Source organism: Malus domestica, chromosome 09 (genome assembly GCF_042453785.1).
Source record: "Malus domestica chromosome 09, GDT2T_hap1".
Classification (NCBI taxonomy): Eukaryota; Viridiplantae; Streptophyta; class Magnoliopsida; order Rosales; family Rosaceae; genus Malus; species Malus domestica.
In genome coordinates, this window is record NC_091669.1 from 16,899,989 (window position 1) to 16,927,514 (window position 27,526).

Consider the following 27,526-nt stretch of genomic DNA (forward strand, 5'->3'; position numbering starts at 1 on the left):
TTATGATGAATATTCCTTACTTGTTTGAGTTGATCTTTAATCAGGAATGTATTAACGATAGGATTTGGTGATTAATCTTATCTTTAATGCCTTTAACTTTTCCATGCCACGAGTAGGGAGTTTGGTGATGTCGTAGGCAGCTGCTCGAGCCTTTAGTGTTGAACTTCGCGTGGGAACATTTGTTTGCCTTGCCCAATTAATGAGGGCAATCTCGTCTTCTTCGAAAAAAAATCCATGTGTCATCTTTTAAATTTTGAGATTATTTTTTGCTGCACAAACATATTATTATCTTTTGTTATTTTTTAAAATAAATTTTTAAAGCTAATTGCCTGGGCTATTCATTTACGTGGTGCATATGCACTCGGGTAATTACTTTCACTAAGGCAATAATTGCTTATTGCCCAATTGCCTGGCAATTATTGGCCTAAGCTTGTAGATGTTGAGGAGAGAAAGACAGAGATTTAGAGAGAGAGAGGACAAAAGTTGAGGGAGAGGGAGGAGAGATATTTCAGTGTGTTGGGAATACAACCTGATTTTTTTGAACAAATGATATTTATCTACACTAAGGGGAGTGAGTGGGCTAAACCTCACAATGAGCTAACATAATGTGGTTCAAATTTACTTTTGGCAAGAATCGAACCTAAGACCTTTCACTTACAAGTGAAAAGGAATATACCACTAAACCGTAGTCAATGGCGGATCTAGAATTTTAAACTCGGAGGATCCCAATAATAAAGGTAAAAAATATATATAGATAAAAATAACATTTAAAAGTTAAATTATAATACATTTTATTCATGAATCATACGCAAACAACATTACAAACTATAAAATTCTAATTCAAGCGTCTACGACAATGTTCATAGTTTGAAAATGTTTTATTTGCAAATATGCTCTTTGGCTTGAAAAACATTTCCATATTTCTTATCTCCACACTACACATTAACAAAAAAAACACAAAAAAACATATACCAATTAATCAATAAACAAAATTCCGATAATTAAATGAGTATACAAACATAAAACACATTTATAATCATATCAATAATAGATTATAAATCTCCATCAATAAATAATATAATTTAGTTGAGATTAGATTAAGATTAGATTAGAATACCAAAAAAATCTTATTTGAATCTTGAACCAAATGGTGGTGGTGTAGATATTTGAAACAAATTGAGATATGATATTCGAGTAAAATTCAAATATGAGTTTGGGTGGGATTTTAGGATTTTAGGGTTCTGAGAATTGGGAAATTGAGGATTGGATATGTGAAAATGGGGGGTTTCAGGTTTTGGATGGGGGAATGGATGGAGATTCGGGAAGAGTGACGGGGTCTTGGGAACTTAAAACAAAAAGGAAGCAAACGCCAGCGTTATGCCATAGTCTAATTTTTTTTTAAAAGGTTTTAATTAGTTGGCTAAAACGTGCATTTTGAGCCAAGGTTGTAAAAGGCAAAATTTTCTTTCTTCCTTCGCGTGTTCGTCTTCCACGTGAGGATGCCATTGTTGCAATTGCACAACCTTCATTCGAGTACGAGGGGTCCCCGAAAAATTTCAAGCAACGATTTAGGGGTCTTCGAGGGGTCATAGGACCTCCCAAGTCCCTCTATGGATCTGCCATTGATCGTAGTACCAAATGACAGGAAACACATGCTGATACATTAAATGTAATAATACAATTGGTTGAAAATTTGAAAAAAAAAAATCTCCAACCAATATTATGACACGAGGATATACTGAACCGTGTTTTCCGGCAAATTAAAAATTTCTCCTAGAAAAGGGGGTAAGGGTAAGGGTAACGGAATGATGATGGAGTGTGGTTGGATAAATCAAGGTCTCACATGAATGCACGAGGCCGCGCAGCTGAGCCTCTGCCAATGGGGGCCGCCTCAGTACACGTTACACGCAAGATGATCAATCATCAACTTGTGGGACTTGTCTCTCAATTTATAGATATATCTGTATTATATCCCAACCAACTTAATCATGAAAGAATTTTAAGTTCTTTCTGCTACTTTTGCATCAAAAGAAAAAGAGCAAAAGAGAAAGTTGTTTCTTATCATATTCCCATGTCATATATATGTCGTGTTACGAATAGATTATCGGACATGTTATGTTATTAGATTTGTCGATTTAATTTACTTACTTAAACACTTATTTACTTAGTCAATTCACCAAAGCCATAAACACATACCTTGTGCTATAAACATATGCATGTTGTATTACGCATATATCTTCCGACGTTTTATGTTATTAAATTTGTCAGTTTGATTTACTTTCTCGAACACTTGTCTAATTAGTCATTCCACTAAAGCTATGAACATATAACTTGTGCTATAAACAGATTACCTTTGTGCTTAATAGCCCTAGTGCTGAGCTCATTAGTCAATCCAACTCATAAAGTTGGCTTCTCATGAAATACAATGTATCAAATGCTTGATTGATGTTCCTTGTTTTTTATTCCTTTTTTTTTTTAAATAAAAAGGTGGACAACTAGTGATAAGCTGTAGTTATCCACTCATTCGGAACCCAAAAAGGGTATGGGGAACTCTGCCCGTAGTCACAGTCAAGCAGGCTCATCAGCTCGGAGCATCAAACCTGGGATCTTCCACATTTTTTTGTTAATCACTAAATTTTAAATCGATGAATTTGTGATCGTATATTTCATTGTCAATGCATAATCAAGAGAGTTTATTGCTAGACTTATCCATAGCATTATATACTTCTGTATACGAGATCATGGTTCAATTTCTTCTTTTCACGATATCGCTCGTATAAAATGAATATTAACAAAAAAAAAAAAACTCCAAAAACTAGCGGCTTTTTAGCCAAAATGGTCCATGAGATTTGCATAACTCGTCACTTTGGTCTCTGAGATTTCAAATCAATAGAAGTGGTCCCTGAGATTGTTTACCATCAATCATTTTGGCCATTCCGTGAAATATTATGTTAAATAAGGATCTAAATGATAAAAATACCCTCAATTTAATAAATAGTATGCCAAAATGATTTGATAAAAATTGAAGGTATTTTTGTCATTTTATTTTTGTTTAATGAAGATTTTTCACGGAATGATCAAAATGATTGATGGTGGACAATCTCAGGAACCAATTTTATCGATTTTAAATCCTAAAAACTAAAGTTAGGAGTTATATAAATCTCAAAAACTATTTTAGCTAAAAGCCAAAACTAGCTCATGCTTGGCTATAAATCTCAAGGCACCACACTAACCTTCTTCATCTGCCAAAAAAAAAATCTCATCCATCTCCCAATACAAATATATTCCCTTAATTAAACATTCTCTCTCTCTCTTTGACCAAAATAAACATTCTCTCTCTCTTCCCACACGCGTGCACTGCACACATGCACATTTATTTTTCACAAAAATGTCCTCATTGCAACCATGATTGATAATATTATTATTTAAGAGGGAGCAGAGAGGTAAAGCTGAAGGCAAAGCATACGCTTATTTTTAGAGGAGCGTACTGCATTCGTTCGTGCGGCAACTTTTAAAAAAATGGAAAATTCACTGATTGTACTAATATCAGCAGCAGCAGCAGTAGCAGCAGCAACAGCAACCGTGTCGATCTTGTCCATAATATTCCTCTACAGAAACAACACGACCAACTCCAACTTTCTGAGCTTTTTTACTGCTTCTGCTAATACTTCACTCATCGGATCAAAACACAGAAGAACCCAACTTCCTTTGGGAACTCTTGGGCTTCCTTTTCTTGGTGAAACCATTGAGTTTGTGACTTGTGCTTACTCCGACTGCCCTGAGAGCTTCATGGACAAGCGCCGCCACTTGTAAGTACATTAAAACGTAATTAGTAAAAGCAGAAATTAATTAGTACCCAAATAACTTGTATTACTTTCATATTAAACGCTTTTTTTTTGTATTTAATAATTTGCCATGCTTAAATTTTGATTAGCTTGTGTTAATGAATATGCTTCATTGGGTTTGTGTTTTGCATTACAGATACAAAACCCAATAAGCACTTTTCAGTTCTGATGATTCAGCTTCTTGTTTCAGCTGATTTAACTTTACTGATAATTTCCAAAGTTGAAAACTTGAAATTCCCAATAAGAACTTTTCAGTTCTAATGATTCAGCTGATTTACTTCATTATTTTCGAAAGTCGAAAACTTGAAAATCCCATACGTATTTGAATCTTTGGGGGTGTTTAATTTGTAGGTATGGGAAGGTGTTCAGGTCACACATATTTGGAAGTCCAACAATTGTATCAACAGATGCAGAAGTGAGTAAAATTGTTCTGCAGAGTGATGCAAAATCTTTTGTGCCATCTTACCCAAAATCTCTCACTGAATTGATGGGGAAGTCCTCTATTTTGCTCATCAACGGAGCCCTGCAGAGAAGAATCCATGGACTCATTGGAGCCTTTTTAAAGTCCCCACACCTCAAAGCTCAAATCACCACAGACATGCAAAACTATGTCCAACAATCCATGGCAAATTGGACAGACGACCATCCCATTTACATACAAGATGAAACCAAACATGTTAGCTCTCTCTCTCTCTCTCTCTCTCTCTCTCTCTCTCTCTCTAAGTTTGAAGTTTGTGATTGTTTGGTCTTCGAGAAGAGTTCCAATGGACAGAAGACAAAACAAAAGATGCCATCTCTCTCTAGATTTACTGGTGGATTTTTCTCTTCTGTTAAAATGGTTTTATAATAAAATAAGTATTGAGATTATGAATCTCACATTGAGAAAAGATTTTGCATATGTTTATACGTAATTGGATTCTTTTCTATATTGACAATTAATTTTACGATAAAAACTCAACGTTGTTCATGATAAGAAACCTTGCATATGTTTATAATCTCAATTGGTTGTTCAGTAAAACCTCATCTTTCTTCAATAAGTGCTCCATTAAGCACTTGGGATAAATAAATCTCTCTCTCGTGACCAAATAATAAATCATTGATATTTGAATTTTTATATGTGGCTTCTACTTTAGGTTAAGTGGCAGAATTTATGATCTTCTATAAAGAATGAACCTAGTTGTAAAGGGAAATGATTTTTATACTTTTGTGGTGTCCTACACTCGGATGCTTGTTTCCGTCTTTTTAATCAGAGTTAATCTCTGTTTATTACTCTCATGTTTCGTGATTTTCAACGCATTAAGTTTTTTTCGTCCATATACTTAAAATGTTAATTTTGGGATAATCTCATACATTGGTTAGTCAAACCGTTAAGTATGCCGTTAACTGATGACGTAGAGCCTATGTGAATAATGACTAGACGTTACGTGTCATTAAGGGGTCCACGTGGAAATTAAAATTAAAAAAAAATTTAAAATATTAAAATAATTAATTAAATAAAAAATATATAATTAAAAAAAAAAAAATAGAACCCATTCAGTCTTCCCCAATCCAATCCCAGGCTTCTTTCCCACCTGGAATCCGACTCGCAGATCTTCCAGAAACCCTAGCCTTCCTCTTAAGATTCTCTCCCATTCCTCCAAGAACCACTTCTTTCTCTCTCTCCTCTCCGCCTCCGCCTCCGTCTCTTTCGCTCCTTTTCTTCTTCACTTCCGTCTTCGATCAAGCTCCTTCGTCTTTCACTGGCGAAGAACTAGAAGCTCCAAACACCCACAAAGAAAGCCCAGTCCGAGCTCATCACAATAATCTCCATTAGAGAACAAAGATACAAACTTCAACTTAAAAAAAGCCTTAACATTTAATTAAAATCAAAACTGAAACAAAAGATTAAACACGATGAGCAAGACTAAATTAAATCAGTTCCCAGTCCCAGAAGAAACAAAAATTAAATGAATTCTGAACAAAAATTAAATCGTGAGCAGCAGAAATATGGGGTTCGGCCTTTGGGTCTGGGTTCCGTTGCAGAGAGAAAAGGGGTTGGTTTAGGGATTTCGTTAATCCCGAACAATTCAAGAACCTCGAAAGCTTCACAACTGATAAGAAATGAAGGAAAAAAAATAAAGAAAATTGAGGCGAGATCAGAGGGTGATTTAGGGATTTCGCTTCAACCAACCGTTCTTGGCGAGCTCGAGGACGTGCGTGGTGTGCTTAGCAGAAGCTCGATAGGGTTCGCTTCAAGAGAAGGTGGAGTTAAGGACCTTCACCTGCTCGCTGACCTCGCTCAGCAACGCCTTTCTGGCTTCGCCGGACTTCACCGAGATCTCCTGCTCGTCGCCGGTTTCCTCCTCTAGCTTCCGTTTCTGCCTCTTCCACCCTGTCTCTGGTCTTGGCGCCTCTGCAACTCCATCAACAATGACGGAAGCGACGAAGAAGAGAAACTGATCCAAATTGGAAAAACAAACTTCGGATTTGAACAGGTTAGACTGAGAGACAGAGACAAGTGTGAGAGAGATCTACGGGTATTTTCCGACTTTTAGAATTGAAAAAAAAAAAAAAAAGAGGGGTTGGTCGCTGGATTGGGTGGGGAAGAGGAAAGAGAGATGAACCCATATTGGTTTTTTAGGTTTAGGTTTGGTTTTTTAATTTTTTTAATTTTAAATTTTAAATTTAATTTAATTTTTTTTTAATATTCCACGTGGATCTTTATTGACACGTAGCGTCCATTCATTATCCACATAGGTTCCACGTCATCAGTTAACGGCAGACTTAACAGTTTGACTAACGGATGTATGAGACTGTCCCAAAGTTAACACTTTAGGTATGATTCTGGGACGAAAAAAACTTGATGTACTAAATGTTGAAAATCACGAAACATAAGAGTAGTAAACAGCGATTAATCCTTTTAATTATATGACTAGAAACAAGAGGGGAAGTGCAAGAGGATAAAATGGAGTGCGAAAAAGCATTTTCCAGTAGAGTAGCATTATCTTTCTTCTAAATTTCTCTATTTCTCTCTTATTTTATTTGAACAGTTATGATTAAATCGCGTTAATATCTTATGTTGAGTTTTTATAGAGAGAGAAAAGAATAAAATGTGAGAGAAGAAGAGGAAAATAGAGGGAATTTAGAAAGAAGAGAATCCTACTCCTTTGCCAAATGGGATTCATAATAATTCTGCATGAATGATATTGTCTGTGGAAATAGATTCATAATTATTAAGTCTCTTTACAGTCCTTATTAAAAGTTACCAAGAAATTGTCCTTTTTGTCTGCAGATTGCTTTCCAAGTACTTGTCAAGGCATTGATTAGTTTGGATCCTGGTGAGGACATGGAGTTCCTAAAGAAACAGTTCCAAGAATTCATTGCAGGCCTCATGTCTATACCCATAAACATTCCTGGAAGTAGACTTTACAGATCATTACAGGCAAGTTAATTATCAATTTTTACTTTATAATGAAAAGTTCATTTGTCAGACAGTCTTATGTTGCTGGACCGTGATTTTAAAACTTAGGTTAAGTTGGGTTTGTCTTAATATGTGATCTGAATTCATAATCTGATAATATAAGCAGTTTACCGTAGGTTTTTTAATCATATTCTCGTAATGATATTTTGAGTCCTAATTAATTTCAGGCAAAGAAGAAAATGGTCAAGCTAGTACAGGAAATCATACAAGCTAAAAAAAAAGAGAGTGATATAATCTCCAACAAGGTTCCCAAAGATGTGGTAGATGTTCTGCTGAGAGACACAAGTGAGCAGTTAACAGGAGATCTGATAGCAGATAACATGATTGATATGATGATACCAGGGGAGGATTCAGTGCCACTTCTCATGACTCTTGCAATCAAATACCTCTCAGACTCCCCCACTGCTCTCCAACAATTAACTGTATGCAAAAATCTCCTTCATTTTTTTGCTTTCATTTTGGTAAATAGCAAATTCTCTTTACTGCAATGATTCATCCTGGTAATACATCCATTTTTCATTGCCCTCGTCATGCTAACTTATTGAGCGTGATGAAGATAGGAAGAAGGAATATATTTCTAGCTGTATGCAAGACTTTCTTGTTGCTTGCTGCACGGATACTATTAATTACACAATCCCACCTTTGCTGATGAATAGTGAAACAAAATATATATTTTGTTTGCATGTAAGATTCTATCGTTACTCGCACGGTTATAATAAACATCACACTATCTTTTTTCTAAGATTGATCTTTTTTTTTGGAACTTTGTGACACTCAAGTCCAACTCTTTGACTACTTTATATGTGCCATTTTTCATTTTCCTTGTCGTTTTGGTGATTTTGCTCTTTTCACGTGTGGCTGTCTAAGCAATACAGTTAATGGGGCAAGTGGAATTCTAAGACATATAAACATGGTATTCGGGAGCACGTATTACAAGAACAGTCTATTATATTTTCTTAATATAATGATACATTTACATTGAGAGATAAATGAATAAATTAGTTGCGAACCCGTCAAAATTATTCGAATATAAAATCTCTCTTACCAGTAGTACTGTATGCAAATTTCCCAAAGAAACAAAATATCTGTTATTGTCTGTGAAGGAATAGGAAGTTTACAAAAAAAAAATCCATTGTTGTTTTGTTCTTTTAAAATTGAATTCTTGATGATGAACTCAGGAGGAGAACATGAAGTTAAAAGCACTGAAAGATGAGCTTGGAGAGCCACCGTGTTGGAGTGATTACTTGTCCTTACCATTTACACAAAATGTAAGTGAATACCACAGTAATTTAAAAGTTCACAGCAGTAACTCACCAGAACACTCTGCATTTTTTAAACTTTTTAATTTAATTATTGTAATTATACAGGTGATCACAGAAACCCTAAGGATGGGAAACATCATAACTGGGGTGATGAGGAAGGCCATGAAAGATGTGGAGATAAAAGGGTATTTAATACCAAAGGGATGGTGTGTCTTCACATATTTCAGATCAGTTCATCTTGATCAGAATAACTATGATTGGCCTTATCACTTCAATCCATGGAGGTGGCAAGTAAGAATGACTACATATATACGCATGCAGTAGCGTTAAAACGCTAACCAGTTAGTACGTTAATTTGGACTCTTTTTGTTTTCAAGTAACGGATTGGAGCTGTATAATCTCTGCAGGACAAAGATATGAGCAGCTGCAACTTCACTCCTTTTGGAGGAGGACAAAGGCTGTGTCCTGGACTTGACTTAGCAAGGCTTGAAGCCTCCATTTTCTTACACCACTTTGTCACTCAATTCAGGTAATTAGATATGAATGACAGAATGAGCATCCCTCTTCCTTAATTATAGGCTTTTGTTAATTAATTTATAGGTCTATGTGGGGAGAGTTTGGTGGAAAATGAAGTCTAAGTTCACTGAATAGATAATATTAAGGGATTAACTTAAGTGAAAAGCATAGTTTGAAATCACATTGCGTGGGAGGTTTTGCTATGCAATGTCGTGTTATGTAGCAGTTTTGCGTAAGCTATTCAAGACTTGCATAGCTTATTCTTCCGCGAAGCGATATAGAACGCTATATTGCATAATATTGTGCGTTTTTCAAAACTATGAAAGAAAATGAAAAGATGTGAGTTATGTCAGTTGGTCAGAATACTATGTTGGTGATTTTATACCTGAATATTACGTCCCGTAGATTAGAGTAGTATGGTATATTGTTTTGTCAAACACAAAAAGTCGAGGGAAAATGAAAGAATATACATGGCATTTATACTTTTTGGGATTTCTTCAACCAGATGCAAACTTTATGCTTTTGGGGAGAGATTGAACAGAGTTGTCCTGCATTTCTTCCACATTTATTACCATTTGAGCAAAAGACAATATTGCATACATCAAACTTTCTGGCACTTCCACTATCAGTAGCTTGTCTATGACATGCACCTTTTCATATTTGCTTTCAACCATGCTCTTTTACTATTAGGGTAAATTGCTATATATATGAAAACCTGAGTTTAGTTAAATGGGCTTGAGCATAGTGTTTTACGTTTTATGTACCTAAGTTTGAATTAAAAAAAAAAACCAAACCCTCGTAGCATCGCACACTCAGTACTACATAACATTTAAGTCACGTGCTATATACAGATAATTAGTCACTTGAGAACGTTCCAACCATCCTTTGCTATCAACCACCAATATACCCACATGGGTTTCCATGTGTGAGGAAAGTTAAGACCAAAAAAAAAAATCTAAAGACTCCATCAGAAGCCCATAATACACATGATTTGGTAATATAGTAACATCATAACAGATAGACTGGCAGATACCCGAGCTCTTGAGGGGAACAGACGATGTTCTCTTCCCTGGACCTAACTCAACCATTTGTCCACATGTGATTCACCAGACTGGATTGATCTTGAATGACTCAACTTTTCATGCATATAACTTATTACTTCATTAATAATATGGTTTGTCTTTGGTAGTCCAGTTTAATATAATCCGATCTTTTAAATAATTTTTACTGTTCGATCTTTAAGATTCAATTTTAGAGTCAAGCCATTCATTTTCTGGACTAGTCCTAAATTATTGAAGACAAATTGCAATAATAGTATAGTTATAAACCAATGTTATGTATGCATGTTAGTGCCTTGAGCTCATGCTTGCATGGAATTTGTCTAGTTTTTTATCAACACCTTCATTGACAATTTTCTACAGCATGTATCTAGTGCTCATCACTAGTTTAAAGTGCTTTTTTTTTTTCTTCAAGAAAGCGCTTAAGTTTATACGTGCCCTCCTTTTACCATATCCTTCACATCCTCTTCTATTTGTACGGTCACGGTTAAGCCACGTTAACATGTCTTATTATCTCTATAAAAAAATTAATATAAAATGTTAAAATAACTTAACCATGACAGCACAATATAAAAGAAAATGAAAAGAACATGGTAATGGTAATGGGAATCTGCCTCCTATGCTAAAAGTCCTTGGGCAAATTTCTTAGGAAAGCACTCCCAAAAGCAGTCAAAGTAGGTGGTAATAATAAGTACAGTAGCCACTAGCTCAGTACTGTGGGAGGACTAAATGTCAACAATCATGAAAGTGGACAATAAACAAATGGATAAATATGGAGGCTACACAGTAGAGAGACAAATCAAGGTTTTCTTGATCTTCTTTTAATACAAAACCACTCAGAATCAAGGAGGTTTTCTTAGCCTCGCGATAGAGTTGCTGCATATTACCATCAAATATTAAATAATAGAAAGTGGAAAAAATTAAAAAAAATACCATTTGATCTCTTGGTCTAACTTTGACTAATTCTTTTTCTTCTTCCCACACAAATATTTGACAACACCTTTTTAATATGAAGGTCTGTTCTCTGTTGTGATGTCGTTTTAGGATCTAATTTTTTTATTTTATTTTTGTATAACTAATAAATAATTTAATAATTTAATTACACATAACGTTTTTTTGAAAATTACAAATTGGTTTGAAATGAACAAATGCAGGTGGGCGGCCGAGGAGGACACAGTTGTGAACTTCCCCACTGTAAGAATGAAGCGGAGGATGCCGATAAGGGTCAAAAGGAGAGTTGGTGGGACCCACTAGACTTACAATTTTGTACACAAGCAATGATACAAAACAGCCAGACATGAAAAGACGAGGAAAAGAAAACGAGTGTGTCGGGTTGGAGAAATTTTTGTAAATGACCGTCACACCAAGTGATATACTCCGTGTTTTTATATAAATAATAGGATATGTGGGTTAAAAGGTTAATAACTTAAAAATTAAAATTTTACACCATTTACATAAAAACACATGGTGTACTATTCATATTCTCGTCACAATTAAAAATTTCTCGTTGGGTTAGGTCTCCTGTTGCACACGTGTGGTTCGAGTCGGCAAATATCACAAAGCTCACTCTTTTTGTCCTGTTTGATAGCCTTTATTTGCACATATAGACAGAAGACAACACAAATATATAGTCTCTGGGGGTTCTTAATTAAAACTTCTATTTTAAGTAATGTTATATTTATTATCTATTTATAACGATTAGTATTATATTTATTATTTATTTGTATTATTATTTATATTATTATTTTTATAGAGATAGAACATGCAAATCTTATCTTTATTATAAAAATAGTATGCGATGGACATTGCTTGGAGCTTACGATTCGCGTACTGAATAATCGGTATTTTTTTTGGTATCGACTACGGAACAGTTCATCAGTTTATAGTTTTGGTTTTTCTGAGATTTCGAGACAAATTCCAGCTCTAACAGCAGCTGCCACCATCCCTGCGAACCAGATAACAAACTCGTATCCTGTACATCAACTTCAACCCCTACCACATGAATCATGGACATCCTTCAAAGTCCTTCAAGATCCTAACTTCATAAAGACCAATGAATTAAAAGAAAATTAATGAAAATGACTTGAAAACTTTAAGTTTTAACTATAAAGACAAAATAAAGGGGAAAATGAATAGTACTAGAATTGATTTTTTAGTATAAAAATATGATTTTTTGTTAAAGTGAACAGTACTGAAACTTTTTGTTAAAGTTCCTATGAATTAATTCCTTCCCAACCTCTTTACTCGCATGCCATCACCAATCCCCGTCACTTACCCACATTCCTTCCCCAAGCATTGATGCCCATCACCAGTGTCGGGTTCGAAACTTTCACTTGCCTTAAATTAATGTAGCACTTTCCAATCCCTTATAATATAATGGTACGTTAGATATATAAATGAATAACCATCAAATTTTAAAAAACCAATTACAAAATTTTGAAGGGAGACTGGAAAGAGGTGGTGGTGGTCCTCGGAGGAGGGGTGAGTAGTGGGTGTGAGTCTGGTAATGGTTGGCCAACATGGATACCCGCTGGTAAGGTTGGGTAGGGAGGGGAGCAGAATTTAATGAAATCTTTGGAGGAAGGATGAGATTGTTTAAATCCTTTGACATATATGTATCCTAGAATACACCAAAATTCACAATTTTATGAAATCCTATCAAATCTATAATTTTTTACTACAACTAGATTTATATACGCTTGTTTGATGTCCATTAATATCCTAATTTTTTTCTATCAAAGGATAACTTTTATTAAATTCTAATAGAAACGTTTACATCTTCAGCAAGAATATTAAATAAAAACTCCACTCAGAGCATCTCAACAGAACACACCCCCATGCGAGGTAACATATGAAGCTACAGCATGAGCAGCAGCATTTTGACTATTCCAAAATGTTAAAGGTCTTTTTAAATACTTCTAAATCGTAATTCGTGCACACCAAATTTTTGTGATCATTTTCTTTCCAATATTGTCAAAAGTTTCAAATTCAAATTCCTAGAATAATTTGAACAAAAAGAGAAACTTAGCTAACTACTGCTTAAGCATGATTGCAATGTTATGTTTGCTTAATACTTGTATAGACAAAGTTTCCCTAATTACCAATAATTTTGATGGTGTAGAGACTGATGGAAAAACAACTGGAAGAGTAAATACGAACTTATTACATCGTCATTGGAGATGGAATCACACATCAACCTCAACACAAATATATATATATCATCCAGATGTGCGGTTAGCATTTATTTTAAAATTTCTATCTTAGGCCAGAAAAAGCCCAATTAATTCGTTACTGAGCCTCTACTTCATGAATTTTGGTCGAATTTAACTGATTTCATGTAAAATTTTGGGTGAATTTTTTCAAATTCTCAATAGGAGAGGTGGGTTTTATTTGTACTTAAAATACACTACAAAATCTCTTTAATTTCTTCAACGTTTTAAAATCCTTTAAAATCCATTCTTAATTGAATACATCTAGAAGGTTATAAACTCTTACACCAAGATTTCTTTAGATTTTAGTAAACTCTCAAGATTGAAAATTTGTGGAACCACCTTGCTTCATCTCTGACGTTTTGTTGGAAGATAATTCACTTTAGTTTGTTTTATTTCTTCATTGTATCGTTGAGGATAGCAGATTTCTAAGTGGTTTGTGCATGAAACTTTTTTGTTCTTTGATCGGGTGGAAATCCTCAGCAAAGTTTTTATCACGGTCTATGTATGCATACTATCCTCTCTTATGTACATATTCTCTCTCTTTCAATAAATATCGTGCTGTCCTTCAAAAATAAAAATAAAAAACCTCTCTCAAAGTCCTAATTAAATGCGCAGACTCTCAGAGAATCACTTCAAATTTTAATGGAATACCCCAAAATTTATAAAAACTTTAAAATCCATCCAAAGTCCAAAGAAGTGCAGTCCATAGTTTCTACAATCTGATGGCCCAATAGGACAAAACGACGTCGCTAGAAGCAGCATTCAATAGCCTGATACGCAAAATCAAATTTGAGAAATTGCTCGCTCGGAATTTACCGCCCAGATTGTAGAATTGATACGCAAAACCCAAAATCAAATTTGGATTCTTAGTTATTTTAATTGTGTATTAAGGGAATTGAAACCGGTATGTTTCTTTTTGCTGTGAGAAGTTGCTTTACGATTATATACAGGATGCTGTGTGTGTGCGCGCACGCATACATACGTACATAAATACCAGTACGTTTCTTTTTGCCGTGAGAAGTTGCATTACGATCAATGTATAAAATATTGATGATATCGGAAATATCGGTAGTTCAAAAACATATAAATTTCGATGAAAATATCGAGATATTATGGATATCGATAAAAATTGAATAAAAACCACGGAAATTGTAAGAAAAACTTGGAAATTTTTATTGAAACTTTGCAGGATGATTATTTAGTCAATTATCTATTAGTTTATCACAAAAAATTAGAAGAAAATGCATTGCATGATGGATTTAACTGATTTAAGTTAATTATATAGCGAGCTGACAAACATTGTTAGTGTAGAAAATATATAGTAATTAATGAAAGATGTTTAAACACACCATAATAATTTATATATAATGAATTAGTTATCAGCAATAGTTTAGGGGTTAAATGATAGTTTACCCATGTGCATAGTTAGTCATAAACTTAAGATTCTCTTCTCTCTCAAACTACCACGTGGCAGCACCTAACAATCCTTATTTTGTAACCCCTTCTTTCTTCTTCTTTCTTTTCTGCATTCTCTATCTTTCTCTCTCTCGAAACTCTCATCTCTCTCATTTCTCTCTACAGCGAGACCCACATACACACACGCACACCATCGCACCTGCTCAAGGAAGACACCCATCGTCATCAGCAACCTTGTATTTCTCCCTCTCCTTCTCGTATCTGCAACTCGGCGAACGCAGGAACCTTCCGATGAGTTTCTTGAATTTCTCCGGTTAGGTTTTTGGGACGAAATCGGCTCGAGAATAGGCACACCCATCTCCGGCGAGACCGTGGGTGTCGAGAGGTTTTCCGACCACCACAGGTCGTTTCACGGAAGGTATAAGGCACTCCTCTCGCCTTGTGCTTTCGTTTGGTACCTAGATCGGGGTCTAGGGTGGTAGTTTGCAATCAGCCCGAGCTGTAGAAGCTCCGGCGTTCTTCCCTGTTGGTTCTTGACGAGCGCAGGCCTTTCAGGCCGTTTCCCATAACCCTCGAACCTTAGGCCTGTTAGGAAGGTGGAGTGATATTATCGCAATAATATCGATAATATCACAATATTATCGATAATATTGATAATATCACGATATTTTGACGATAATTAGGTGGATAAGTGTCAAAATATCGATCTCTCACAAAAACAATTTTATCAGTGAAATATCGCCGATAATATCGACATTTTAAACCTTGATTACTATTATATACATGATGATGTGTGCGCGCGCGCGCATAGGATATGTTAGTTTGGAACTTTGGAGATAATGTTAGTTTGTAGAATGATTTAGCAGTCACTGACATGTTGATTTCCTCCCCTTCTTTAGGGTGATATTTCCTACAAATTTGTGGGTTTCAGGATAACTTACAATGGCAGGGAGACATCGTGTTCGGCGCGAAGCAATGAAGGACCGGCGTGGCTATCCTATTGAAGGACCTAATGGCCGAGGCCCTCCTATGCGGCCGCTTCCCCATCCTGCAATGTTGGAGGAAGAACTTGAAATGCAGCGTGCTGAAATTCGAACACTTTTGGCTGATAACCGGAGACTGGTTGAATACCGAATGATGTTGCAGCTTGAGGTTGGCGCTGCCAAGGAAGAAATTCATCGGATGAATGTAGGCTTTTCAGATATTCGTGCCGAAGAAGAAATGCAATCAAGGGAGCTCTATGAAGTTCAGAAGCTGACTAGTGTTAGGAAGGAACTTACCACAAAAGTTCAGACCCTCACGCAGGACCTTGCGAGGTTGCAGTCCGACAATGGACCAGCTTCTCTTGTATTTGTTTTCATTTTCTTATCTTAGAGCTCCTTTTCATTGTACATATCTTAGCGAGAGTGTATTAGATTGACTTAGAAGTTTTGTTTTGTAGACATCCGATCGATTATGAAAAGATGAGCTGTATCAACACAGCTCCGTTTTGTTGGTCATAGCAATTCTGATTTTCCGGCTTATGGTAGCAGAGCATTATCAACATTTTCAATCTTCGACTCCAGTGTTGAAAATAAAACTTGGAAAAACCGTCGTGATGTCCCTGGCGTGTCAATAACATAATTAGGACATGTTTAGGGGAAGAAATGGATCGGAAAAGAATGTAAAACGAGTTGAACACAAAGGAATGACAGTAAGAGAAAGGTACTTTAAATATGGAAGTGTCATGTTCTTTAGGACTGCTGGGTACCGAATAGCATAAGCTTTCCATTCGTCTTTGCTAATTTTCTCATCCTTGTCAGCGTCGGCATCCTCAAACGTCTGAGCAAGAAAACATAACTTTGAGAGTGTAAAACTTCAGAGTAAAGGTCAAGAAATAGAAGTTTTAAACATCCAAAATTCTTGCCTTATCGACGATAGCTTCCAGAGTTTCATCCGGCATCTGAATGCCGGATTCCGACAAAGTAGCAACTACCATTTGCCTGACCTGAAAGCAACTGCAGCTGTTAGGTAGAGCCGTAGAAGTAATACAACAGACAAATTAATTGTCGACAGAATTATGATGAATCAAAACGACAGAACTTGTTCAGTCTCAAACACATCAAGATACTTACTTCTTCCCGCTCGATATATCCTGTTTGTCTCAAATCATACAAGCTAAACGCGACTGCAAGCAACCAAAGACGAAAGAAAACATTTAACACAAAAGGCCTCCAAACATAATGTCAAGCAGCTGAAGTTGGTTGACTACTTACAATCAATCTTGGCCTCAAGAGGAGCATACGGATGAAATACACTTAGCGCGTGGACAAACTCGTCAAATTCAATCACCCCATTTTTCTTTTCGTCAAAAACATCAAACACCTACATCCCATTTCATCACAGATTAAAAGGAAACAGATCAATATGACAACATTGATGAAACGTAAATCGCTTAGTCACATTACATAGTTGGAAAAATGTCGCATTGACATGAATGATGAAAAATTTGCTATTATACGCTAAAGAATATCACTACAGAATAAAGATCATGAAAGCTTCACACTCTGTTTCCTCCTCGAAAAACAGAAGCAGCAACTAATATATGTACCCGGAAAAGAAATTAGAGCGGATGTGTTCTCCCTATGCATCCGACATCCAATCTCCCTTCCCGCAGTTAGGATTAGTTTAATTAGAATATCGTAAGTGAGCCTACTCTATCCAGAAAAAGATTTTCACCAGCCGGAGTCTTGAAAAGCGCCAAACTCAGCTCCTCCTGGACATGAACAACAAATACAATTTCAGCTACTAATGGTCGTAAAGGTCGTACCTAGTGCACAAGGCTCCCGCTTTACGCAGGGTCTGGGGGAGAGGTGAATGTCGGCTAGCCTTACCCCCATTTATGGAGAGGCTGCTCCCAAAGTCTCGAACCCGAGACCTACCGCTCATGGACGAAGGCACTTGCCATCGCAGATGGCAACCAAGTGCGACCTCTTACAATTTCAGCTACTAATAAATGAAAAAAATCAAAGAAAAAGATATAAAGTCCATGACGTCAAAGAAATTGAAAATTGTAAAAGACGTGCATAAATTGATGAACCTTGTGAATTAATCCGTCGTCGAGCACGGAACTACTCAACTTGTTAAACAGTTCGCGCAATGCCTCCACCTCATTCACACTAACTGAGAGAGATTCAATCTATTAATAATTTAATTTATTAAAAAAAAAACATATTTTCATTTCTTAAAAATTATAAATTGAAGAAAAGCTCGTGTACAAACATGGAGAGGTGGCGGCGAGTCGAACAACATCGTCGTGGGTGAAGGAAGGGCGGGGAGGTTGACGGTGGCGATCGAAGCAACCAGCTAAGCTGAAGATGAAAGCCTCGACCAGTCCAATCAGTGGTATGCACACCGCACAGAGCGTCTCGCCGATCTTCAGCGAGCTCGTACTCGTTTGAATTATTCACAGAAGCAGCACAGATTGGTGTTTGAGTGAAATTTTCTTTCTAATTATTTTCTCAGGAAACAAACAACAAAGAAAGATAAAAGTTAGAGAGTGAGAGTAATACCGTAAAGCTGTAGGCGGAATAATCTATGCGAAATAGAAGGTCACGGATTTGCAATCTGGGTCTCTCAGCCATCGGCGTTTGCAGAGAGAGAGAGAGAGAGAGAGAGAGAGAGAGACTTTGCCTGTAAATGCAGAAGGAAGGGGAAAATATTCGTATTATCTTGCTTTATTTAAATATAACTTTTGGTTTATTGAAATGCTAGGAAAACAAAAAATTTAATTATTAATTCGAATTTCATAAATAATAAAATTTACATCTCACTGCTTAATGAGCACATTATTATTTTAAAAAACAAATCATGACTCCAAAAAAAAATTATTTTTTTAACAAACAATATTATTTAGAGATCAACTTAGTCTTACATGTTAGCAATAATGCACTTCAAATATGCCTTTGACGAGAATTAAATATAAAATTTTTTACTTATAAATAATAATAAAATATTATTACATTGTAGTATTATTATTCGAATTAATTTAATTTTTTATCCTTCATTTATTTGATTTGGATTTAACTATTATAACCCTGCAGAGTAGACACGTGATATGCTATTATTGTAGTTTTTTAATGACAGAAAAATGGAATGAGGGTTTGTGACATTTCTCCATTTGTCACATCCTAACACGTCACCTTATGATTATTGTAAGTTAGTGTAAAAATGATTAGGCGCCAAATGATTATTGTAAGTTAGTGTTAATAAGCTTTACACGGAACTTTTCTCAAAAAAAATAAAATAAAAAAACAATTGCTTTACACGGAACTTCGTTGGTTAAAACTTAATAAAAGGATCCACGCGCTAATCTGAAGTTACAATTATTAACAAAGAATCAAAATTTGACATTGGAGAATTTATATGGAACACATATACCGATATTATGACATTTCAAGAAAATAAAATAAAAACAAAAAATTATTATTGGTGCTTTAAAATTTTTATTAGTGACATCTTTCGCAAATAGGAAGGATATGGAATTGTTAATCACTCTATCCTTAATAGCCTTAAGGATAGTGTAGTGATTGGCCAAACCAATCAATGCAGTCCACGTCAACCAAATGACTGAAACAAGAATCCTTGATTTTCTTGAGCTGTTTTGAAAATCTGCTTCTTACGATAAATAGGAAATGGTGGCAGGAAACACTTCATCGGGTGGACACATGACTTCTGACGGTGGAGAAGATTTGACTTTCAACCTGCAAGATTTTTAACAGAGCCTTTGAATCCAACAATGACAAACATAAGGTTCTATATGCACATCAAATTAATAACATATAACATGCACTCAAGATATGCATAGTATATGCACATTATATGCTCAAATTCAACCAATTCATGAACCAAATTCAAGCAAGTATGCCCAACATGTACATATGCACATAATATGTACCAATTTATGAACCAAATTCAACCAATTCCTAAACCAAATTCAAGCAAGTATGCCCAACATGTACATATGCACATAATATGTACCAATTTATGAACCAAATACAATCAATTATTTCTAGCAATATCAAAAGCACATGCACAAGATATGTATACGGTATACACAAATTCAACCAATTCATGAACCGAATTCAAGCAAGTATGCCCACCATCTACACCGTATAACCAAAGTACAACTTAATCAATTAATTTCCAGCAATATCAAAAGCACATGCACAAAATACGTACACAGTATGCACCACTGTTATAAAAATCCCCGCCTAGCGCAGCCTAGGCGGGGCGGCTGGCCACTGCCCTGATTAATGCTTAAGCGTTTGAAAATTAAGAAATGGCACCTAGACCTGATGAGGCACCCGTCTAGCCCACCCAGACCTGTTTAGGCACCTGCTTAGGTTGCGACTCACCTAGATAGAAAATATATAACTTTCATGTAATTACATAACCATAAAGCCTAATCCGTTAATTTTCCCCAAATTAACTGTACAAAACAGTCAATTGCACCCAAAACCCTAAGTTCCCAAATTGGGAAAACCTAGGTTCAAATAATGAAAATTCAATTCAAAACATACCTCTTTTTTTATTTTTCCATTACAATTGTTTGAATCGATGGATACCAAGCTCGCCTTGGCCGTGAAACTTATAGAAAAGATTAGAATCTGGGCGTCGGTTGGAAAATTGGAGAGGAATTGGGTCGCGCTATTTGGGGGTTAGGGTTCTTCGAGCTGGGGGTCAAGCAAGGAATTTTTCGTCAATGAGTAAATGTTGATTGGGTTGGACAAAATAACCATTTATATGGGAGGCAATTTGATTATTTCAAGTTTTAAGAAAATCTTATTTCTGTCACATTCTTATGTATGTCATGTGCATGTTCTATGCATATCCTAAAACTCCTATTTTGGTCCCAAAATTAAGAATATGGCCCATTAATGTCAATTTTTCAAAGATAAATGTCAAATGTTAATTTGATGGCTGACATGACAACGTAAATTTTTTTCTTCCTCTAACCTATATGATTTTTTTTTTGTAAATTATATTTGTAGGGTCCATTGAAAAAAAAACACCAATAAAAAAATAAAATTTTGAGATTTATAATTGGTGCATTAATGTGACGCACACAATAAAATAATTTGCCATTATAGTGATTGTGTGATACTCATAGTGAAGAATGCCTATTGGGTTGCATGGGATTGTGTTACAACCCATCAGTGAGTGCTTCTTCTTCTGACACTGGTGGTAGCCCTTTCTCTCCATTATGGAAAGCTATATGGAGGGCTAAAGTCCTGTTGAAAGTAAGGAACTTGGTGCAGAGAACTTGCTAGAACATTCTCCCAACAAAGTCAAATTTATCAAGGAAAGAAGTATCGATAGATATGATTTTTGTCTTTTGTAATGAGGGTCCTGAGGCAAAGGTACATGTTCTAAAAGAGTGTCACTTCACTAGAGCCACATGGTTTGCGGTCCCATTCATTTTCTTGGTTGATTCAATACCCCGACCATACCGTTAAAGAGTAGTTTTTAGCTTTACTATAACGCAGAAATCATGCTTTCGACTTTACTTGTATGGTGATGTGGCATCTTTGGCAGGAAAGCAATGATCGGATTTGGAGCGGAAAGCATGGGTCTCCAGAGGTGGTAGCGTAACGCACTATGGCATGGTGGCAGGAATTTCAAGCTGTTGCGGTTCTCGGGTCTGTTGCACAACAATGGGGTTGCCCAATCCGCAAAAGTGCAGCCACGGGATGGAGGGATGGGTGCTGGAAGAGGGTTGGGTATGGCTTAGTGTGGACGGGGCGACAAATTTGTAAGGCAAGGTAGGTGGGGTAGGTGCTGTCTTGCAGGATGCACATGGGAATTTTGTGGTAACGGGGGCATGGTTTTTGCTTGCAATCTCGTCGGTTTTTGCTTGCAATCTCGTCGCCACTTCATGCAGAGATGCACGCCATCCTTCATGGGGCGGAATTGGTATCACATTTGGGGTTCCAAAAGGTACGAATTGAGAGTGACTCCTCCCAAGCCATATCCATCATCAACACTTGTGTGGATTGTGCTTCCACAATGGCTTTATTAGGGGGGATGTACTTCATAGTGCAAGTATATTTAATGCTTCAAATTTTATTTTTGTTTCTAGGAATAATAATGGATTTGCCCACCATTTGGCAAAGGTAACATTGTCTAGTGGTTCAAAACTATCTGGATTGAGAAGCCTCCAACTGTTATTCGAGACCTTCTCATCCAAGAGCCAGTGTAAACTTTCCCAGTTTAATGATATCGTATTCGTTTCAAAAAAAAAAAAAAAAGGGTAAATTACAGTTCCCCTCTCAGGTTTAGGTGCAATTACAACTTCTTACATCATATTTAAAACATTTCAACCTCATTCATTTAATATTTATTTCATTTCAATTTCATATATCCGTTAAAAAATTTGTTAAATTAACCGTTAAGTGATGATGTGGCAAATATGAGGTCGTCATTTATGCTGACGTGGTTGCAAACTTGTGCCATGCAGCTAAACAATTAATAAATAAAAAAATTTAATTTGAATATTAAAATAATATATTTTTTTTATAAAAAAAATCCCAAATCTTCATCTTCTTTTTCCCTCTGAGCTCCCCCTTCTCCTACCACCACCCCCTTCCCCACCCGAGCCGCCCTTCTTCCATCACCACCCCCATCCCCCATCCCCCATCATTTCCGCACCTCCTTCTCTAACTAAAAACCCCAAATTCCTCATTTTTGCAACTAATTTTGTCCGAATTCCACATTTACGATTGAAACACTAGATCCCAAATCCGAGTAATTCAGTTGAATGATGGGTCTCAAAGCTCCAGGCCCTAGTCGTCTTCAGAGATGCCTAGAGCTCGAGTCGAGCTCATCCTCGATCTCCAAAACATCGTCATCCATGAGCGCAACGTCAGGGTGAATGGCTGGGTCAGGCTTGAAGGGGTCTAGTTCGAAGATTGGGTGCCATGATCCTGAGTCGAGTTCCTCATTGGATTGCGTGGCGATGAAGTCCCCAAACTTGTCCCAGTTGAGCGAGTCATTTGGAGCTGAGTGGCGAGCGGCGAGTCGTCTGGTGAGGTGGGGTGTAGGGCACGACTTGGGGTTTTCTGGGTTGCTTTGGGCTTTGCAGATGAGGAAGGTGGGCCAAAATTGATGGTGGTGGTGCTGGAGGAAGAAGCTTGTTGGTGCGGAAGTGATGGGGATGGGGATGGTGATGGGAGAAGGGCGGCTCGGGTGGGAAAGGGGGTGGTGGTAGGAGAAGGGGTGGCTCGAGGGAAGAAGAAGATGAAGATTTGGGATTTTTTTTAAATTTATTATTTTAATATTTTAATTAAATTTTAAGTTTTTTATTAATTGTTTAGCCACATGACACAAGTTTGTAGCCACGCATAAATGATGATTTCATATTTGTGCATCATCACTTAATGGTTAATTTAATAGATTTTTTTGACAGATGTATGAAATTGAAATAAAATAAATACTAAATGTATGAGGTTAAAATGTTTTAAAGATGATGTAAGAAGTTGTAATTGCACCCAAATCTAAGGGGGGAAAATGTAATTTACCTAAAAAAAAATTGACATCACATTTTCTCATGAACGTTCATATATCAATTAACATAGGATTGACATACTAGTTGGAGTTTATTCTTACATTTAAATTTGATTAAATGACATTCTACTTATAATTTGAGATTTCCTTTGGAGATAGTCTTAGCGAATCAAAATTTAAGTTGTTGGTGACATTTATTTTACCGAAGTTTCAATGTCCACAAGTATAAAAGAGAATATGCGCTGTTGCTGGGCACCCGGTGATATGATCTTCTCACGCTGGAACCGGCGGTGATATGATCTTCTCATAGTATGTTGCCACTGGCTTGGAACCGGCGGTGATATGATCTTCTCATAGTATGTTGCCACTGGCTAACAAAGTTGTGGATGAGGTTGTGGCTGGATTTTATTAGGTCAATCCCAGAAATGCTTGTGCCAGTTGAAGTAGGGGGAACCTTCAAGGAGTAAAAATCATATCAACCCAGCTCCGTTTTGTTGGTCAAAGCAATCCTAAAACGCAGCACATCTTCTGATTCTGATTTTACCAACATTTTCAGTCTTCGACTCCAGTGTTGAAAATAAAACTCGGAAAAACCGTCGTGATGTCCCTGGCGTGTCAATAACATAATTAGAACATGTTTAGGAGAAGAAATGGATTGGGGAAGAATGTAAAAAGAATTGAACGCAAAGGAATGACAGTAGGGGAAAGGTACTTTAAATATGGAAGGGTCATGTTCTTTAGGAGTGTTGGGTACCGAATAGCATAAGCTTTCCATTCGTCTTTGCCAATTTTTTCATCCTTGTCAACGTCGGCATCCTCAAACGTCTGAGCTAGAAAACATAGCTTTGAGAGTGTAAAACTTCAGAGTAAAGGTAAAGGAACACAAGTTTAAAACATCCACAATTCTTGCCTTATCGACGATAGCTTCAAGAGTTTCATCCGGCATCTGAATGCCAGATTCCAACAAAGTAGCAACTACCATTTGCCTGACCTGAAAGCAACTGCAGCTGTTAGGTAGAACCGTAGAAGTAATACGACAGACGAATTAATTGTTTACAAAACTATGATGAACCGAAACGACAGAACTTGTTCACAGTCTCAAACACATCAAGATACTTACTTCTTCCCGCCCGATGTATCCGGCTTGCCTCAAATCATACAATCTAAACGCGACTGCAATCAACCAAAGAGAAAGAAGAAGACAATGTCGTTTAACACGAAACGCCTCCAAACTTATTGTTAAGCAGCTGACGTTGGGTTGTTGAGTACTTACAATCAATCTTGGCCTCAAGAGAAGCATACGGATGAAACACACTTAGTGCGTGGACAAACTCCTCAAATTCAATCACTCCATCTTTCTTTTCGTCAAAAACATCAAACACCTACATCCCATTTCATCACAGATTGAAAGGAAACAGATTAATAAATATGTTGGTTCAGTGTTCAGACAAGATTGATGAAACGTAAATCGCTTAGAGTCACATTACTTAGTTGAAAAAAAATGTTGCATTCACATGGAAGGATGAAAAAGCGGCTATTAAGCTAAAGAATGTCACTAAAGAATAAAGATTATGAAATCTTCACACTTTCCATTTTGCTTGAAAAAAAAAAAAAAGCAGCAACTAATTAATATATGTACCCGGAAGATAACTTAGAGCGGATGTGCTCTCCCTATGCATCCGACATCCAATCTCCCTTCCCGCAGTTAGGATTAGATTAAATTAGAATATCATAAGTGAGCTTACCCTATCAAGAAAAAGATTTTCACCAGCTAGAGTTTTGAAAAGCGCCAACCTCAGCTCCTCCTGGACATGAACAACTAATTAAATTTCAGCTACTAATAAATGAAAAAAAAATCAAAGAAAAAGATATAATTTCCACGACCCATGTCAAAGAAATTAAAACTAAAAATTGTAGAAGACGTGCATAAGTTGATGAACCTTGTGAAGTAATCCATCGTCGAGAATGGAACTACTCAACTTGTTAAACAGTTCGCGCAATGCTTCCACCTCATTCACACTAACTGAGTGAGAGAGAGAGAGAGAGAGAGAGAGAGAGAGAGAGAGAGAGAGAGAGAGAGAGAGAGAGAGAGAGAGAGAACATTATCCAATTAATTAATTATTTATTTAAAAACATATTTTCATTTCTTAAAAGTTATATATTGAAGAAAAGCTCGTGTACAAACATGGAGAGGTGGCGGCGAGTCGAACAACGTCGTCGTGGGTGAAGGAAAGGCGGGGAGGTTGACGGTGGCGACCGAAGCAACCAGCTAAGCTGAAGATGAAAGCGTCGACCAGGCCAATCAGTGGTCTGCAAAATGCACAGAGCGTCTCTCAGATCTTCAGCGAGCTCGAACTCGTCTGAATTATTCACAGAAGCAGCACAGATTGGTGTTTGAGTGAAATTCCCTTTCTAATTATTTTCTCGGGAAACAAACAAACAAAAGAGACAGATGTTAGAGAGTGAGAATAGTACCGTAAAGCTGTAGGCGGAATAATCTATACGAAATAGAAGGTCACGGATTTGCAATCTGCGTCTCTCAGCCATCGGCGTTTGCAGAGAGAGAGAGAGAGAGAGAGAGAGAGAGTTTGCCGGTAAATGCAGAAGGAAGGCAAAATAATCGTATTATCTTGTTTTATTTAAATATAACTTTCGGTTTATTTCAATGCTAGAAAGACAAAAAATTTAGTTATTAATTCGAATTTTGTAAATAAATAAATTTATCATCCCACTGCTTAATGAGTACATTATTATTTTAAAAACAAATCATGAAAAAGGACTTTTGAATTAATTTAATTTTTCATCCTTCATTTATTTGATTTTGATTTGACTATTATAACCCTACAGAGTAGACACGTGGTATGCTATTATTGTAGTTTTTAATGATAAAAAAATGGAATGTGGGTTTGCCAATCGGATTCGTAAATTGTGTTTATGCATCGTAAATTGTGTAATTAATTTTTATTAGGTATTTTTTGTATTTAATTTTAAATAAAATATTTAAAATAATTTATACTTGTATAATGTATGATAAACGGACATAATTTATGAATTTTTAAAAGGGAACTTTAACGAAAAGCACCTGATACTGTTCACTTTAACGAAAAACCACATTTTTACACTAAAAAGTCAATCCTGATACTATTCACTTTACCCTTTATTTTGTCCTTATCATTAAAACTCAAAGTTTTCAAACCCTTTTCATTAATTTTCCTTTTTTAAAATCTTTACAAAGAAGATCGGAGAGGATCCGGATTCGTGGGTTTTTAACATTTCTCCATTTTGTCACATCCTAATCGTAACACGTCATCTTATGGTTATTGGACGTTAGTGTTAATAAGCTTTACACGAAACTTAGTTGGATAAAACTTAAGGACCCACACTCTAATATGAAGTAATAATTATTAACAAAGAATCAAAAGCATTGATTTGATATTGGGTTCATCTTTTCATTTTCTAAATGTGTCTTTTTAAAAAGAAGAATACATATGGAACTTATATATACCGCTATATGAAGTTTTTGTAAATAAAATAAAAACAAAAAATATTATTGGCACTTTAAAAATTTTATTAGCGACATTTTTTTTCGTACAGGAAGGATATGGAATTGTCGATCACTTTATCCTTAATAGCCCTAAGGATAGCTAGTGGTTGAGCTGGCCAAACTGATCAATGCGGTCCACGTCAACCAAATGACTAAAGCAAGAATCCTCGAATTTCTTGAGCTGATCTTTTGAAAATCGGCCTCTTATATTACACAGACACCCCAAGGTGTATGATAGACAGGAAATAGTGGTAGGAAACACCTCATCTAGCAGACACACGAGTTTTGATGAAGGAGAAGATTGACTTTTGACCTGCAAGATTTTCAACAGAGCCTTTGAATCCAACAATGACAAACATAAGGTTTTATACACACATCAAATTAATAACATAAACATGCACACAAGATATGCATAGTATATGCACATTATATGCTCAAATCCACCCAATTCATGAACTAAATTCAAGCAAATATGCCCAACATCTACACATGCACATAATATGTACCAATTCATGAACCAAATTCAATCAATTATTTCCAGCAATATCAAAAGAACATGCACAAAATATGTATATATTATGCACAAATTCAACCAATTTATGAACCAAATTCGCAAGTATGCCTAACATCTTGTTGACCCTAAAATCTACTTAGCCTACGTGTTTAATA

The 27,526-nt window shown here is 36.1% G+C and overlaps 4 protein-coding genes and 1 long non-coding RNA gene across 6 annotated transcripts; 2 read left to right on the top strand and 3 right to left on the bottom strand.

Moving 5' to 3' along the window:
- Window positions 1-3,405: 3,405 nt before the first annotated feature.
- LOC103453669 (3-epi-6-deoxocathasterone 23-monooxygenase CYP90D1) lies at window positions 3,406-11,656 on the top strand. The gene is made up of 8 exons (XM_008393232.4): window positions 3,406-3,809; window positions 4,197-4,521; window positions 7,117-7,266; window positions 7,473-7,727; window positions 8,484-8,573; window positions 8,673-8,858; window positions 8,975-9,096; window positions 11,296-11,656. The coding sequence occupies exons 1-8, from the start codon at window positions 3,520-3,522 to the stop codon at window positions 11,393-11,395; spliced, it is 1,518 nt and encodes a 505-aa protein (XP_008391454.1). The 5' UTR covers window positions 3,406-3,519; the 3' UTR covers window positions 11,396-11,656.
- LOC139188117 (uncharacterized) lies at window positions 5,514-6,273 on the bottom strand. Its single transcript, XR_011571296.1, has 2 exons — window positions 6,016-6,273; window positions 5,514-5,595 (listed from the first exon to the last, which is right to left on the bottom strand). It is a non-coding gene; the product is annotated as an uncharacterized lncRNA (long non-coding RNA).
- A 3,942-nt stretch (window positions 11,657-15,598) lies between the features above and the next one.
- LOC114819150 (calcineurin B-like protein 10) lies at window positions 15,599-18,465 on the bottom strand. Its single transcript, XM_008393096.4, has 10 exons — window positions 18,321-18,465; window positions 18,031-18,202; window positions 17,849-17,931; window positions 17,465-17,524; window positions 17,025-17,133; window positions 16,884-16,936; window positions 16,676-16,756; window positions 16,478-16,590; window positions 16,050-16,372; window positions 15,599-15,928 (listed from the first exon to the last, which is right to left on the bottom strand). Exons 1-9 carry the CDS (start codon window positions 18,390-18,392, stop codon window positions 16,318-16,320), a joined length of 798 nt encoding a protein of 265 aa, XP_008391318.1. The 5' UTR covers window positions 18,393-18,465; the 3' UTR covers window positions 15,599-15,928; window positions 16,050-16,317.
- On the top strand, window positions 15,712-16,143 carry LOC103453556 (protein FLX-like 3). Its single transcript, XM_008393097.3, has one exon. The coding sequence runs from the start codon at window positions 15,712-15,714 to the stop codon at window positions 16,141-16,143; it is 432 nt and encodes a 143-aa protein (XP_008391319.2).
- A 4,884-nt stretch (window positions 18,466-23,349) lies between the features above and the next one.
- On the bottom strand, window positions 23,350-25,916 carry LOC103453557 (calcineurin B-like protein 10). 2 transcript variants are annotated; one of them, XM_017337138.3, is made up of 9 exons: window positions 25,789-25,916; window positions 25,499-25,623; window positions 25,254-25,332; window positions 25,059-25,118; window positions 24,587-24,695; window positions 24,434-24,486; window positions 24,224-24,304; window positions 24,068-24,138; window positions 23,350-23,920 (listed from the first exon to the last, which is right to left on the bottom strand). In XM_017337138.3, exons 1-9 carry the CDS (start codon window positions 25,858-25,860, stop codon window positions 23,866-23,868), a joined length of 705 nt encoding a protein of 234 aa, XP_017192627.1. In that variant the 5' UTR covers window positions 25,861-25,916; the 3' UTR covers window positions 23,350-23,865. The 2 variants fall into 2 exon arrangements, with proteins under 2 accessions (XP_017192627.1, XP_017192626.1); XM_017337137.3 differs by having other exon boundaries at window positions 24,026-24,138.
- Between the last annotated feature and the right edge of the window lie 1,610 nt (window positions 25,917-27,526).